This window comes from Amia ocellicauda, chromosome 16 (assembly GCF_036373705.1).
Source record: "Amia ocellicauda isolate fAmiCal2 chromosome 16, fAmiCal2.hap1, whole genome shotgun sequence".
In the NCBI taxonomy this organism is placed as follows: Eukaryota; Metazoa; Chordata; class Actinopteri; order Amiiformes; family Amiidae; genus Amia; species Amia ocellicauda.
In genome coordinates, this window is record NC_089865.1 from 2,147,528 (window position 1) to 2,161,738 (window position 14,211).

General features: G+C 46.5%; 1 protein-coding gene across 1 annotated transcript in view; it reads right to left on the reverse strand.

Annotated features, from left to right (window-relative positions):
- The window catches only part of drc11 (dynein regulatory complex subunit 11), a 43,958-nt gene that overhangs the window by 13,418 nt on the left and 16,329 nt on the right, over positions 1 to 14,211 (reverse strand). Inside the window, exons 10-15 of the mRNA XM_066688173.1 lie at positions 13,403 to 13,478; positions 6,614 to 6,720; positions 6,398 to 6,493; positions 3,815 to 3,882; positions 3,023 to 3,105; positions 1,784 to 1,891 (exon numbers count right to left, since the gene is read on the reverse strand). Of these exons, the coding sequence (XP_066544270.1) occupies positions 1,784 to 1,891; positions 3,023 to 3,105; positions 3,815 to 3,882; positions 6,398 to 6,493; positions 6,614 to 6,720; positions 13,403 to 13,478 (538 nt within the window). The remainder of the gene's footprint in view (positions 1 to 1,783; positions 1,892 to 3,022; positions 3,106 to 3,814; positions 3,883 to 6,397; positions 6,494 to 6,613; positions 6,721 to 13,402; positions 13,479 to 14,211) is intronic.

Below are 14,211 nucleotides of genomic sequence, written 5' to 3' on the forward strand. Positions count from 1 at the left end.
AGGAGACACTAACACCCCTGCTCTAAAGCATTTGAGAGGCTTGAACTTTGACCTCCAACCCCAAGCAGTGGCGTGGTCTGCAGGGGCCCCAGCAGGCCTACTGAAGCCCAGTCACCTGACGGACGTGGAACGGTGCTCTGCAAAGGGTTAATCTTCTAATGGACGAGTCAAAGAAGGTTCTAATTATACATATTTGCATTCTGCATTTCCTTTCGTTCGCCGCAGAGAAAGCCGCCGATGACATGCAGGGGGAAATCTTGCAGAGTAAGCATGTCAAGGGGAAAAAAATATGAAAACAGTTCCCTGTGGTGTTTTATAAATAAGAGGGATTTATAAATCACGTTTCAAACAACTGTATCCAGTTTCCACCCCCCTCACATTAGACAATTCGGAGAGCCTGGAGCCAAGTCCTTGGTCCCTCACAAGCTGGCTCGCACATGTGGCGGGAGGTCGGAAGTGCAATGGCACGTCATGCCCGCGTCGCGGCCCGCGGGCCAGAGTTGACTGAAAGTTAAAATTGAAAAGTAGGGGGAGAAATAGTGACCTTTCGATGAGTGAGTGAGGGAGAGCGGGAGAGAGGAAGAGAGCGAGAGAGGGAGTGACTGGGTCCCAGGTTTCAAACGCAGGAAGAGGGAAATGAAGCGGACGCAGTACTGGAATGAGGAGAGAATGAGAGAAGGAAGGAAAGATGCGAGACTCCCCTGTATTTCGAGGTGCTGATAGAAAGACATTGAAGTAGTAATTAAACAATAATGTAAAATAAATAATATTAATAACGTCAGCTTTACAGTCATACATGCAAAACATGTTATATCATCCATATTGCCTTTGATAAACTGATTACACAACTTACACAGTCTTCTAATTGTGTAAATGTCTGTATATTTTGCTTGTGTCCCTCTCTAGCGATCGCTTTGTCTCACTGAACTTGACTCCCCCACCTCCGCCACACACACGCCAAATCATCTGGTGTGAAAATAAAACCGTGGGCTGTGGAGACTTTGAACTAAGAATGGCTAAGGAAGGGCTCAGGGATGAAACGTACACAGCACACGAGCTAACTGGGTACGTGGGCCGATCATCGACTTTTTATTAAAACCTTTGGGGGACGGAAAGAAAAGAAAACAAAAAAAATAAGTCCTTCAGCTCCCTTTCTTTGATGATTTCCAACTGACGAAAGACGCATCTTGGTAATAATAAAGGCACTGAAATGTAGCCAGTAACCCCCACCCCCTCACTCCCTTCTCACCACCTAAAGCCTCTGGACCGGAGGGCTGAAACGGAGTCATAATAAGAGTGTTATAGTTGGCGTTGAATGACGGGCGGGTCGTGGCCTTACCTGGCCGTAGGGTATTCCAGTGGGCCAACCCTTTAACCTGAGGATCAAATTCAATCTCTGGGTCAGATCCCCGCGATAATCCCACAGAGCCGGGGGCGGCGTTTCGTTAAACAGGGATGAAATTCAAACACAAACTGACACACGGCGTGGGACACCCTACACCGCCGCCCTGCTGCGTGGGTTACCCTCTGAGAGCGCGGCGTCGGGAGGGAGAGTGACAAAAGAAACTTAAAAAAAAAAAGAATAAAGAACAGACTCGGTTCAATCACAGTGCAGGGGCTACATGCTTTACAAGTCCTAGCTCTGAAACATTTATACAGGGAGGACATAATTAGATGCGGGGATTGGGTTCTGCTTGTTTCTTTTGTTTGCCTTATGTCTACTTTGTCTCGAGTGTTTTTTATTTATTCATGACTTGAATCGCCATCCTTGCGGGAGACTCACCCAGTGGCAGGACTCCGTACAGGGCGATCAGCTGTCTCACGTCGGACAGAGACGGCATGGGCTCGATGTCCGCCTGCCTCAGCGTGGTGCCCAGGTAACTGTACTCGCCTGTGGGGAGACACGACAACGGTCTTCCACAGCTGCACATACAGGGATGGATGCAGGCTCAGTGAAGGTACACAGGGGTAAGAGTGAAAGATGCAGAAGAGTTAAAGAAGATGAGAATAAAAGACTGCAGCCCTGACTATACTATCCTCGGCTGTATTTAATGACTCCTGATGCCCCAAACTGCAGCCATACCTGTCCGTATTTACCATCCCACACCGACACCTGAGACGCACACCTGTCCCCCGAGAGCACGTGTGGGGGTCTTTCCCAGACAGAGGAGCTGGCAATCACGCTAACTGTGCAGATACCTGGGTAAGGCAAGAGATCCCATCGGCAGGTAAACGGCAAGACGCTCAAATGCTCAGCTACATGTTCGCTGCCCCTGAGGAGGTCAGGATGAGGGCCTACCTGTACTGGCACGAACACTACCTTGTTGACTTTGTCTTCGTCTTTTCGTTACTTAGCTACAATACAAATCCTCCTCCATCTCTTTATATCCCAGGGGTGTCTGTTTGCAGTTTAGTCCCCCCTCCCTTTTCTTTATAAACATGTTCTGCCCGCTCCAAAATCATGGGCAGTAAAAACACAATTAACGATATAATAGAAGAAATCCAAACAAGGTCCGTCTTTTCACAGCCACACAAAAATCCCCCCTTTCTTCCCCCAGAGCTTATAACTCGATGGCCCGGTTAAATTAATTGAACACGGCATCACCACAGTACCGAACTCGCCAGGCTTTTAAACACGCGCAGTAAAAGGAAATCCACGGAGAGAATCAAGCCGACTAATTCAGTCATAAATCCAATTTATTCCAGGCGGCACGCTGCCAGACATAACTGGCCGCATAAAACCCGCGACTGCCAGGACTGTAACTCAGCACGGCCCACGTGAGCGACGTCACGTTGCATTAACGTCTCTCCGTTGAACACCTGCTGCAGGGCCCCCGCAGAACACACAGGGCAGCGCTTAAAAGTGTTTAAAGTTAGCTGAGGTAACCCACAGGATGTTAATATAAATACTTGTCGAGAGAGAGTGTGAGTGGGAAGATAAATCCTCTGGTCTGGTCTAGTTGTTGAGTGAAATGTCAAGAGAGGAGTTCAGAGAGTTTTGAGTAAGGAGCAGCGAAGGTACCTATATAGTCTGAGAGTCTGACGTCCATCGGTCTGATCAGTAGCCCCTCGTGCACCAGCTCCTCGAAGAGCGACTCAATGGACCTGCAGGTAAAGGGACAGGACAGGGCTTCACCGCATACCCACCACGGTCAATGCCTAACACTTGGCCACACTCTCAATCCTTTTCAACTAAATGTGCACTGACATTGTCAAGTCATGATTAGCCAGTCAGGCAATGTTTTCTGGTGTTTGGGATGCAGCTGGCCACCCACGCTGCAGGCTTTGAAGTAAAACACTAATCATTAAGAAATACAAAATAAAAGCAGCGCAGAACACTCTTGTATACAGTCATGTCTTGCTCTGCCAGCTGTGGGCTGCGGCTCGGCGAGGGAAACTGGAACTGTGGATGATTCTTTAAAAAAATAATTAGAGAAAAATAAATAAAAGAAACGAAAGTGAGTCATCTTTTGCTCAGCGTCCAGATCAGAGTCAACTTTCCGGACGTTCAGGATCGCAGGGAAACGAAACACATGCGAAGGCAGGCACGGCTCCATGTGTGGAGAGGGAGGCTGGCCACAAGGGCGGTGCGGACTGGTGCAGGGGATTATGGGAGCTGTGGTGAGGGATTGTAGTGGGGCAGGATGGTGCAGGGTGGAGGCTTGTGGAAAAATTAAATGTTGTTCAAGTCTGGTATAAAGGAAAGGCCCTGGGCATTTTTACTGCCACTTATAAGGGTGGTGTTTCTGAGGAACAGAAATAAATGGGGGTAAAAAAAGGATCTGAAATGAGCTGGAACAGCTTCTGAACACACCTGTCTGCCGTCAGGTCCCTGTCCTTCTTTTTCTTCTTCTTGCCACTCCGCTTGCCTTTTTTCTTCTTCTGAAATGGAAAGACATGTTACAGAGGCGTGGAAGACCCTCGTAGACCCTCACTCTGACAGAAACGGAGGCCACTCCGAGATTCAACAGCTAAAAAAAAAACACGGACCACAGTCATCCCGCTGCTAGAAGATTGTGTGCACACAGAGGAGTTAAAAAGAGGTGGATCTGGAGAGGATGGCGGAGGTGTGAGCCGACAGAGGAGTTTGGATCATGAGCGACCTAATTGATTCTACTTCCGATTCAATACGGGCCAACAGGAGCCAGAGGACATAGAGTTACGTTTAGGTAGAAGTATCCAGGAACAAAACAGAGAAAACAAAGCTCTTAAAAATTAAAAAAGTTGAGGTTGTGAGGAAAAACTATTTAATAATAACTTGTTGTTATGCTGCCTCTCTGGGGTTTGTCAAAGGATCTGGCCAGTAGATGAGCACGGTTTGTCAGCTGTTTGGCGAATTCCTCCCGAGGTATTCATGTTTGCCTGAGTGTTGTGTAATATGGCCAGATATGTCACCCGCTTTCTGGTTAGAGCTGATGTGATTTTTGGACTCCCACCCACTGGTGAGGTGCCATTGGGAGGCAACAGTCATGTGTCAGTTGTTGATTAAAACTGCATTCTGGACAAGATGTACTGGATGGAATAACTTTCTAAAAGTACACATTTTTCTTCATCAAGACCAACAATAATATCTAGTAAACAACGAACCCCGGTGATCTCAGGCCAGAGATTTCTCCCCATTTCTAAGAAAACGCAGGAGACTCTCACACGAGCCAAACAGCCCAGGCAAACTCTTTCTCCCGACAGCTAGCTAAAAAACTTTACAACCGTCAGGGAATTTGTGGATGGACACTCAAGGCGATATATGGAATTAACACCACGTCCCCAAGCAAGGAAAGTTATTTCTCCACTCATCTGGGTCGTGTCGAGAAACAGCAGCTACAGTATGATTTATAACAGATATTTTGTCATTTCCAAGGCATTTGAATTTCCTCTTTGCTGCTGCTGCTGCTGCTGCTGCTGTGCTTGGAAAGCATGAGAAGATGAGCTGCCAGAGGTGTGGTTTAACAAGAGCGCGGCCGTGTGTCGCTGGATATCCGCAGCCCACGTGGCGAGACTGTCATAACCCGGAGGAGGGGCTTCTTTACCCCAGCGGTCCCGCTCCAGAACAACACATCCATTTGTCATTTGCAAAAACAGCAGGAATGTCAGTTTCCACAACAAGGCCGACCATATAAAAGGCAAGAGACTGAGTAAAGGAAAAGTTGAATTGATGTTTTGTACACAACTCAACTGGACCATTACCGGCAGGGAGGAGGTTACGAGAAAGGGAAACGGGCAATGAACTATTCTTGTAACTGCGTGTGTTGCTGGGGTTTGTTTACTAGAATCCGATGTCCTTTTGTCTAATGCACTTCCATGTTTACAGGTTTACAGCAATACAGGTTGCTGATCTCTTGAATCAACGACAATCATCTCAACACAACCCAAAGCTCCTTTTTGCAGGTTACTTTTACAAACAGTTTTTACACATTATTACAAATTGCTAATAAATTATGCCAGCTGTAGTAGATACATGAATGGTAAGTATATGGTTTTAGTACAACTAGCATGGTACCAACCACAAATTATTATTATTGTCTGCGTAAGTGTCCTTTAATTGACAAGACATTCCAGCAATCCAGATCTCTTAGTGGTAACAAGGATGTGGAAGATGAGGAGAACGACGTTCCCACGAGAAGACCTAAAGCAGGAAGTGGACTAAGAACCGAGGTCCACATCTGGGAACCAGGGAGATGCAAACCTTCACGCCTCACTTCGGCGTGTCTCTTGGGAAGCTCCAGACACGTTCCTCACTCCATGTGGGCTTCTCCGTGTCCATGTGCGTGTGTGTGTGTATGTGAACTCGTATGCCACAGAATTACCTAAAAACCACAAAGGACTTCCCTTTCAGTGCAATCAGCAGGAAATCTCATATTTGTATTGTTGTAGCGGTTAGGGTGTTGCTATTGCGGAGGATTTCGCTGCGAGGGGATTTCCAGTTTCACAAGTCTGCACAGATCTGAACAGAGAGGGACCTCAAGATATTCAGTCAGACCCCTGAAGTATATATCATCAAACAAATCATATTAATCAGGATTTAAAACAGGCTGCTGTGATAACGCTACTACAATATTTTATTTGAAAACATCAACGTTGGAATTTAAGTTTCGTCTAAAAAAACCTTTTGGCGCCTAGTGACGTACGGGGCTAAATGGTATCATCGTGTCGTAACGGGTGAAAGTGATTCCCCTTTGGGTCTTCAACTCTGAATCCGAGCAATCCGATTACATCACCTGGGTGGACAGATGTGGTCTGTCCTTCAGGCAGGGATATCGGGGACAGGGGTGTGCTAGTCTGGCAGCAGGAACAGTTTGCGTGCATCTGTACAACTGTTTTCAGACGCCCCAGTTCTGCTACACCCGTCACCAGAGACCCCCGAACAAGGCCAGACGCCTCACCAAGTCGGCCTACTTACCTTCTTCCCTTTCTTCCCTTTTTTCTTCTTCTTCCCTTTCTCCCGGTCCACAGCTAACTTTAAGTTCTTCAGTTCCTGCCTCATCAGCTCGTCCACCTGCAAGATGCGACGGATTAGTGTGAATGCGAGGCTCTCCCAACTGCGGGGACGGCGTTCATCAGGTCACCACTAGTTGCATATTTGATTAAATATTCGACACCAAGACGACTTCCTCACCTGCATGCGCACCTCCTCCTCCACCTCACCCCGCTTCTCCTCCATCACCAGCTGGGCGTCGAAGCGCTGCACCAGGTTCTGGCGCTCGTCTCGGCCCCGCCACACCTCTGAAACACAACAGGAGAAGTAGAAAGTATAGGTAGACTTCTCTCGGGGGTCTGTTTATACCTATAGGCAGGAAACCTGGGGTACACCTCAGACACAAACCCCGACCCACTCTGGTACAGGGAAAGAACATAAGACAGTGTCCGATCGAGAGGAGGCCATCCGCCCCATCGTGCTCGTTTGGTCTCCATTAATAACTAATTGATCAAGGATCCTATCCAGTCTTTTTGAATGTTTGCAAATTGTCTCTTCAGCCACATCTCTGGGGAGTTTGTTCAGATTGTGACGCCTCTCTGTGTGAAGAATTGTCTCCTGTTTTCTGTCTTGAATGCCTTGAAGCCCAATTTCCATTTGTGTCCCCGGGTGCGTGTGTCCCTGCTGATCTGGAAAAGCTCCTCTGGTTTGATGTATGACTGGCATTTGATGAAAGACTGACATTTAAAATGAAAGCGGTGTGAAAAGGAGAGGGACACGTGTGTATTCTACCTGTGTGTGTTTTTGAGAGGATTCGAATGCGTAGCCAAACCTCTTCAGCCTCGTCTGATCAACACCAACCATGCTGTTCAATCCTGAGGTGACTAGAAGGCCCTCGAACACCTGTGCTCATCTCAATGGGGTCAAGAGCAGACAGACTCTGTTTGTCGTGTGAAAAACAGGTTCCCTTTCACATTCTGGAGTGGATGCTTTAGCTCGACTATTGGGACACAGGACTAGAAAACCCAAAGTAATTTAAACCTGGTTGGGATTTTTCTTTTAGGCTTGTGGCTTACAGCCAAGAGAAACGACAAAGTAGCTTAAACTGTCTGCTTGGAATGGAGATGAATGCAAGTGCAGGTGAGACCACACCCCAAAGTTCTCCACACGCGGCTCCCAGAACGCCCATTTCACTACAGGGAGCAGGAGAAACGCACCCCGGCCAGGCAAACCTCCTGAAAAGTCTGTTATCGAGCCGAGGTAAACAAGAGCTAAAAACAGGAATGGGCAGGAAATTCGCAATTAGGGTCCTTCCAGGGCACAGGCACGCTTGGCAGCGCTCTTCCATCACGCTGAAGGACCCTGACTCTGCTCAGGGTAATTATGCAGGGAGAGGGGAAACAACGGAGGAACCGCTGCGGTAAATAACCTGCAGCTCTTTGTCCCTCTGGCTCTCTCTCACACATGGCATCCTGGGAGGAAGACCGGCTTCCGCCTGCAGGCCGGCACTGAGGGGGGGGGGCTGTATGAAGAGGCAGGTGGAAATTGCACTTGCCAAGAAGCTGCTCTCCACATGGCTGTGAAAGCGGCTACTCCCGGTTCTCAAGCCGGCCTCCGTTCTCCTCCAGGACACGGAACTCTGCTCGGTTCTAGAGCCCCGTAAGATTCCATTAAAAACAAAAATACCAGGCACAACACAGTGACCTTTCCTTGTGCTCCTTGTACTGATCAAGCACACCAGCCTGCAGTCCTATTCGTGCAAAATCACTCATTTTAAACTCTCTGTATTACAATGATTTCTGTATGAACTGAAGCAAATAAATCAATCAATAAATAAGAATCCACGGTGTTTCTCGACATTCAGACCCATACCTCATCGAAGTGGCAGGGCGGTCAGGGAGAGTCGTTTTGCTTCTGTGGAAAACGTCCGAGTCCAGCTACCGGAGTCTGAAATGCGATCAGCTTTCGAGATCAGAGATCAGAAAACTCCCTTTTTAAGAACTCGATACACATAATCGCCTTTTTTCTTTTTCCTGGTATGTTCGTAAAGCTTCAGGCTGTTTATCTAAAAAGAAAGGAAAGCAAAGGGACAACAAAAACCAGGGTCAGCCCAAAGCTCTGCCTTGATCGTCTCCATGGGGCTCTTTAAAACATCACACTCAGGACAGATGCCCGGAGACGCTGATATAGACGCATATAAACCGACAGCCTAGTGCCGTACATGTAAACAGGCCATTGTGCAGCCAAACAACGTTCCCCCCGAGGGACCGCAATGCTACTCTTGGAGTCAGTTGGTAGACCGTATGTCTAAATATTACTATTTATATTTGTGCTGGTTTCCTCACTCGTTTGTTTGTGTGAGCGAGAAGGATTGAGGAGGAGCACGCATCCTCTCAAATGGCCAGATATAACCACAGTGAGCTCCGAGAAGACGCCTCTCTAGAAAGATAATACAGACAATGAAGATATTGATGATAATAATAATAATAACAAGGAAAATAAGGTCCACCTGTAGTACAGTATAAAGGAAATATATCCTTGTCACAGCTACTGCATTTCCTTGATCTTGCGTTTCCTTTTGTTGGGTCGTTGGATTTAATTCAGTGTTTTTCTGGGAAAAAGCCCTCGTTTTCCCCACCAACCCGCTGACAGGAAGAATGCTCCTTAATTATAACCAGTGTTTCCTTTTCTGCACAGATCTCAGTCAGGAAACGTAAATTAAATACAAGGATCACCTCCAGCCAACAGAGCGTGACGCTGAGACACAGGAAAAACACTTTTAAACCAAGGTTGCTAATCTTTTGTAGAAGGGCCAGGGTTGGTCAGCTGGGAAGACGGAGCCATTCGTGTGCGTTTGAAACCGTGAGAGAAGGAAATAGGCCGTATGAATAAGACGGCATCGTTCACAGAATACTTCCACAATACTCTAGATCATTTCCTTATCATAAACATAATAAAGAAAGCAGTGGATCTTTCCCCAGCCTGTTCACGGAGTTTGGATAAACAAGAGAAGATTACAGCTCAATTGATCGGCCATTAAACTTAATAAACTCATTACGTAATTGCCCTCCTATTAGCGGCACCTGATAAAACAGTTGCTATACTGATAGGCATGCATTAGGCCGTGTAAACATTTGCTTTCTATCCTAAGGCTTACAGGCAGAACGTGTTTGCATTTCAGTCTTGTATTTATAAAGCGTAGCTCCACAACTCTTCCCAGGAAAGACTCGGGACTTTCCCATGAAGACACGGGCCGAAGCTCGTCTCCTCGTCTGCACCGCAGCCTGAAGAGACTGGGCAGGACGATGATTCAGAGAAAGGTGGACACCCAGGCAAGAATTAAAAAGACCACCACAACAACTAAGAACAGCTTTTGGCCACAGGGCTATTTTGGTGCTGTAATAAATCAAATGATAAGAATAATGTAATATAGTATATATATATAGCAAGATAGTAATAATGCATTGTGTCCCAATTTCCTGACTTGAAGGTAATCTAGAAACATGGTAGACGAAACATCTTGAGATGGGCAAAGAGTATTTTGATGAAACTTGAAATACTAACTATGCAATAACGAGTATGATTTATAATTACTTTTATAATAATTGTTGTCACATTGTTATGCCATTGTTATTCAGACACATCTTCTATACTTTGTTTGTCTTTTTCTCATCTATCTATTATGATAAAGGAATTATGACCTTAAAATGGTCTTGGCCAGCTCTTAGCCATGTAGGATTAGTTAAGCTATGGCAGGAACACCCTAATCAGTACATGAAGCTTTTTGATGTGGAATCCGAGATGAAAAACATTGTGTTCTTTGTCCCGTACAACACAAAAGTCCCCACCCTTATGCAACCGAGTCCACTGGCCTTAGGAAGCCAACTATCTGTCTAACGCAAGACCTTTCGATACACCCCTCCCTGAACTCAGACCTCTGCAGAATGCAACGAGCGCACATTAATCACATCGGTAGAGGAGCATTGTCTCGTTCCTGCATAGTTCTGCGGTGAGATGTGATTTTACTGCAAAACCTCCGATGCACGGACGTTTCTGAAGTCTCCCGGTTGTGATCAATGGAGTGGCGCCTAATGCTGTTTGGCAGCTGCACAGTTTTATGACTCCGGGGGATGCAAGGATAATCCTTTTCCGCTAGTTGCCTCCCTCGAACCGACCCGAGATCGGAGGAATGTGAACACGGTCACCCCGTCAGAAGAGACGCTTGAGGATGAGGGTTATTTACGTCTCTCTCGTCCCTTTGTCATGTTTGGGACACTCACACCCTGTCGGTTACGCAATCAGAGATCTTGGTTATCCTTCCTCTTCTGCAGCCTCTCCCTTCCTGACCAAATCTAAACTTTGACCCATGGGCGGATCACAAAGTACAAATCTATACCCTGTACACAGTGTGATTTCTTGATAGAAGCCACTTTTATTGTTTTCTATAAATTCAAAACACAATAGGGTATAACTTTGTAATTTGTGAGTCACGTGTGGGTCAACGTTTTGGTTTGGTCGAGCCCTTAGTGCGACTCCTGTTTCACAACAGCCACAGTAAAAAAATTTAAAACTCAGAGCCTCGGGCCTAGCTGCCTGTTGGTTTTCGATCTCTTAATTAAACCCTTCACTGAACTCGCGATCAGCTTATTTTGGCCACACCAGCCGTTTTCGGCTCTTAAACGGGTGAAGATCGTTCTGGCAAGTAGTTGACAACAAGCTGGGCTGGAACAGGAAACGGTACAGGTGTGGCCCCCTCGACATCCAGTCATGACTGTTTTTAAGGGTGTCCAACTGACAATATGGTTAAAATATGCAGCGATTTCACAGCCAGTCCTGACTTTCAAGGGCAAGAGATAGAGAGAAGCTGGAGAATGAGAGAGGAAGAGAGGATAATCATTCCTGTCTCTTATCAACATGCGTCGCCTCACCTCTGCTGCCCTCAGGCAGGGAGGATTTTAACACTCAGGGCCTAAACTTTCATTTCAAACATTTCATTTTGAAACTGGAATGTAAAACAGGAGGCTTCCTAAAAAAATAAAAATAAAAAATAGAACATAAGCACATAAGAAAGTGTCCGATCGAGAGGAGGCCATCAGCCCCATCGTGCTCGTTTGGTGTCCATTAATAACTAAGTGATCAAGGATCCTATCCAGTCTGTTTTTGAATGTTCCCAAATTGTCTCTTCAGCCACATCGCTGGGGAGTTTGTTCAGATTGTGACGCCTCTCTGTGTGAAGAAGTGTCTCCTGTTTTCTGTCTTGAATGCCTAGAAGCCCAGTTTCCGTTTGTGTCCCCGGGTCCGTGGTGAAGGGGGGGGATTTGCCACACTTCAAACAGTGTTTGGGGGGGTGAATTACACCTATGACCCCACCGTGGTCCGGATGGTGTTTCAACGCTCCAGCCCACTGAAAAGACCTTGTCAGTCATGTTCACACTTTGCACCGATGACAGGGAAGAGCACAACTCCAAAGCAAAGTTCAGATGCCGAGAGCAAGAGCGTGGCCTCTGCTTTCTGAAGCGCTGCTCTGAAACAGTGATTTATTTACTCTTCCTGCTCCATATAAGCCTTTGCTGTGATTTAACGCTGAAGTTACGGCTCATCCCGACACCTCCCTCGGGGAGAGATGGACGCTGCCGGGATCCAGCCAGCAGTCAGTGTCATAACTGACTGCCATGAAGAGAGAGATACACAATCCGAGGTTCCCCGAGAGCAGCATATCTCTAATCCCCAGCAAGACAGCCAACGAAACAGATGAATAAAGCTAACTGCAAGCCCCGTATTACGGACACACCAGCACACGCAGGGAACTTAGAAATAAGGCACAAGAAACCTGATATTTCCTATGTGGAGTGCATTATACAAACTAGTTACAGAAACTGGGACATTCTGTTTTTCCCTAGCTTATCCCATATACTTTACTTTGCTGTGCCAAGGTATCGCTCAGCAAGATTCAACAAACCCCTCCATAGTGTAGCATGACTTCACCGTGCCTTACCACGCCTGCCCGTGCTTTTACTGCAGTACACATTTTTCAGAAGGGTAAGTACCACAGGAGACAGGTGTTGGAAGGACCGTTGGGTAAAGCAGTCAAGCTCACAATGTGACTGTGGGAAACGAGGACACGGCACAGATCCAGACACAAAACGAAGAATCAATTAAAGTATCAGATCAAAAGGAGGCCCGTGGGTTCCCAGCGTGGCACCTGTGCTGTCCAGACAGCAGGCACATTTGGCACTGTGGGCTCTGCTCCATCCAAGCCCCGCTGTGCCACCGCGTCCCTTGCCACATGTCAGTCTGAGAGGAAAGCTACTGGGCAAGGCATCAATGGGAGGAAACCTGCATGTGTTTCCTATCACGCATAATACACTGAGCCCTTGGCCGTGCAATTTCACAATTAATTCGATTTGCGAAGTCAATTACTGAACAATGGAGTGAAATAAACGTCTGCCTAAAAAAGCTTAAAGGCTTGATAAAAAAAGAAAAAAGGGAAGGATACAAATTTATATAAAGAGAGGTAGAATAAAGGCTAGACGCAGAAAGTGCAGCATGAGAAATAAGGTACTAACACAAACATTTTGCTTTTCAAAGAAATTAATTTCCTACATGGAATTTTAGCAAATAAAATCCCAGCTAACCAAGTAAAAACCGTAACAATAAGTATACGGTCCAGATAAATGGATCTGTGGGTTCGAGACCAATGACAGCAGACCCTTTCCTTCTGTAGCGAGGGCCTTCAGTGAGCAGGGGGGTCCTTGCGCTCTCTCCTCCTAAATCACAGCGCCCTCCCCTGGCATAAATCAAGGCCGGGCGACGAGGGGAGTGCAGGTGCGCCTCGTCTCCATCCCTCCTTGTTTACTTTGGCCACAGTACCAGGGAACTAGGCGGCTTCATCTCCAGCACCTCATTCAGATCTGATTTATCACCCCCGCCGCGCTGGGGGCTCCTGTAAACACCCTCCTGTATCTGGTACAGACGTGTCCCATCGCTGACCTTCGTATGTCTTGCTTCCTTCTGCCACCGTTGGGAGGAAGTTACTCGGGGCCATTTTCCAGCCTTCCTCGTCCTCCTGTGAGTTTACAGAAAGAAAAGAAAACAGGTAATAAGGTAAAATCAAAAACGCAAAAGAATACAAACCAACAAACAAACAAACAAATTGCAAAGGACTGTGCCACAGGTAGTCATGGATTTACTCATAAGCAAGAACACACGTTTAACAGATTTACTGCAACACCTTTTAATACAGCTTTCAAAACAAAATAGTTGCAGAAATCCTGCAGACATGATCACAGGCCTCGGCCAAATCAAAACCGCACTGCCCTTGAATCGCAGGCAATGAACTTGTACTCGACCGCATTTTTATTGTGGATACAAATTGTGGATTCCAACAAATAAATGAAAAAACCTGGGGGTTGTACAGCTTGTAACATGCGATTCGAGAGCAGGGCAAAGTTTTGAGTGGTAAGAAATTGTTTTTAAATTGCTGGTCTCCCTCGTGATCTCATATTTGATCAAGTTGGAAGGTCAGGCCCTTTAATCCCTGCCTATAGGTCTCTTATAAGACAGCAAAGTGGTGTTTTGACAGGCATGGAAAAAGAGAATTAACAGCAAAGATCTGGATGATTTGTGTGCAAGATGTATTATTTTTCTATTCTCTGTCAGAGGTGCTTGATTAAAAGCACAAAATTCAAGAGACAAACATCTGATCTCTCTGCAGCATTTGTCAAGGGAAATGATCTGTGAGCCGACAGAAGCTATGACTGGTCGATTTAAACTGGTTTAAAAATGTAGTCCACACACAC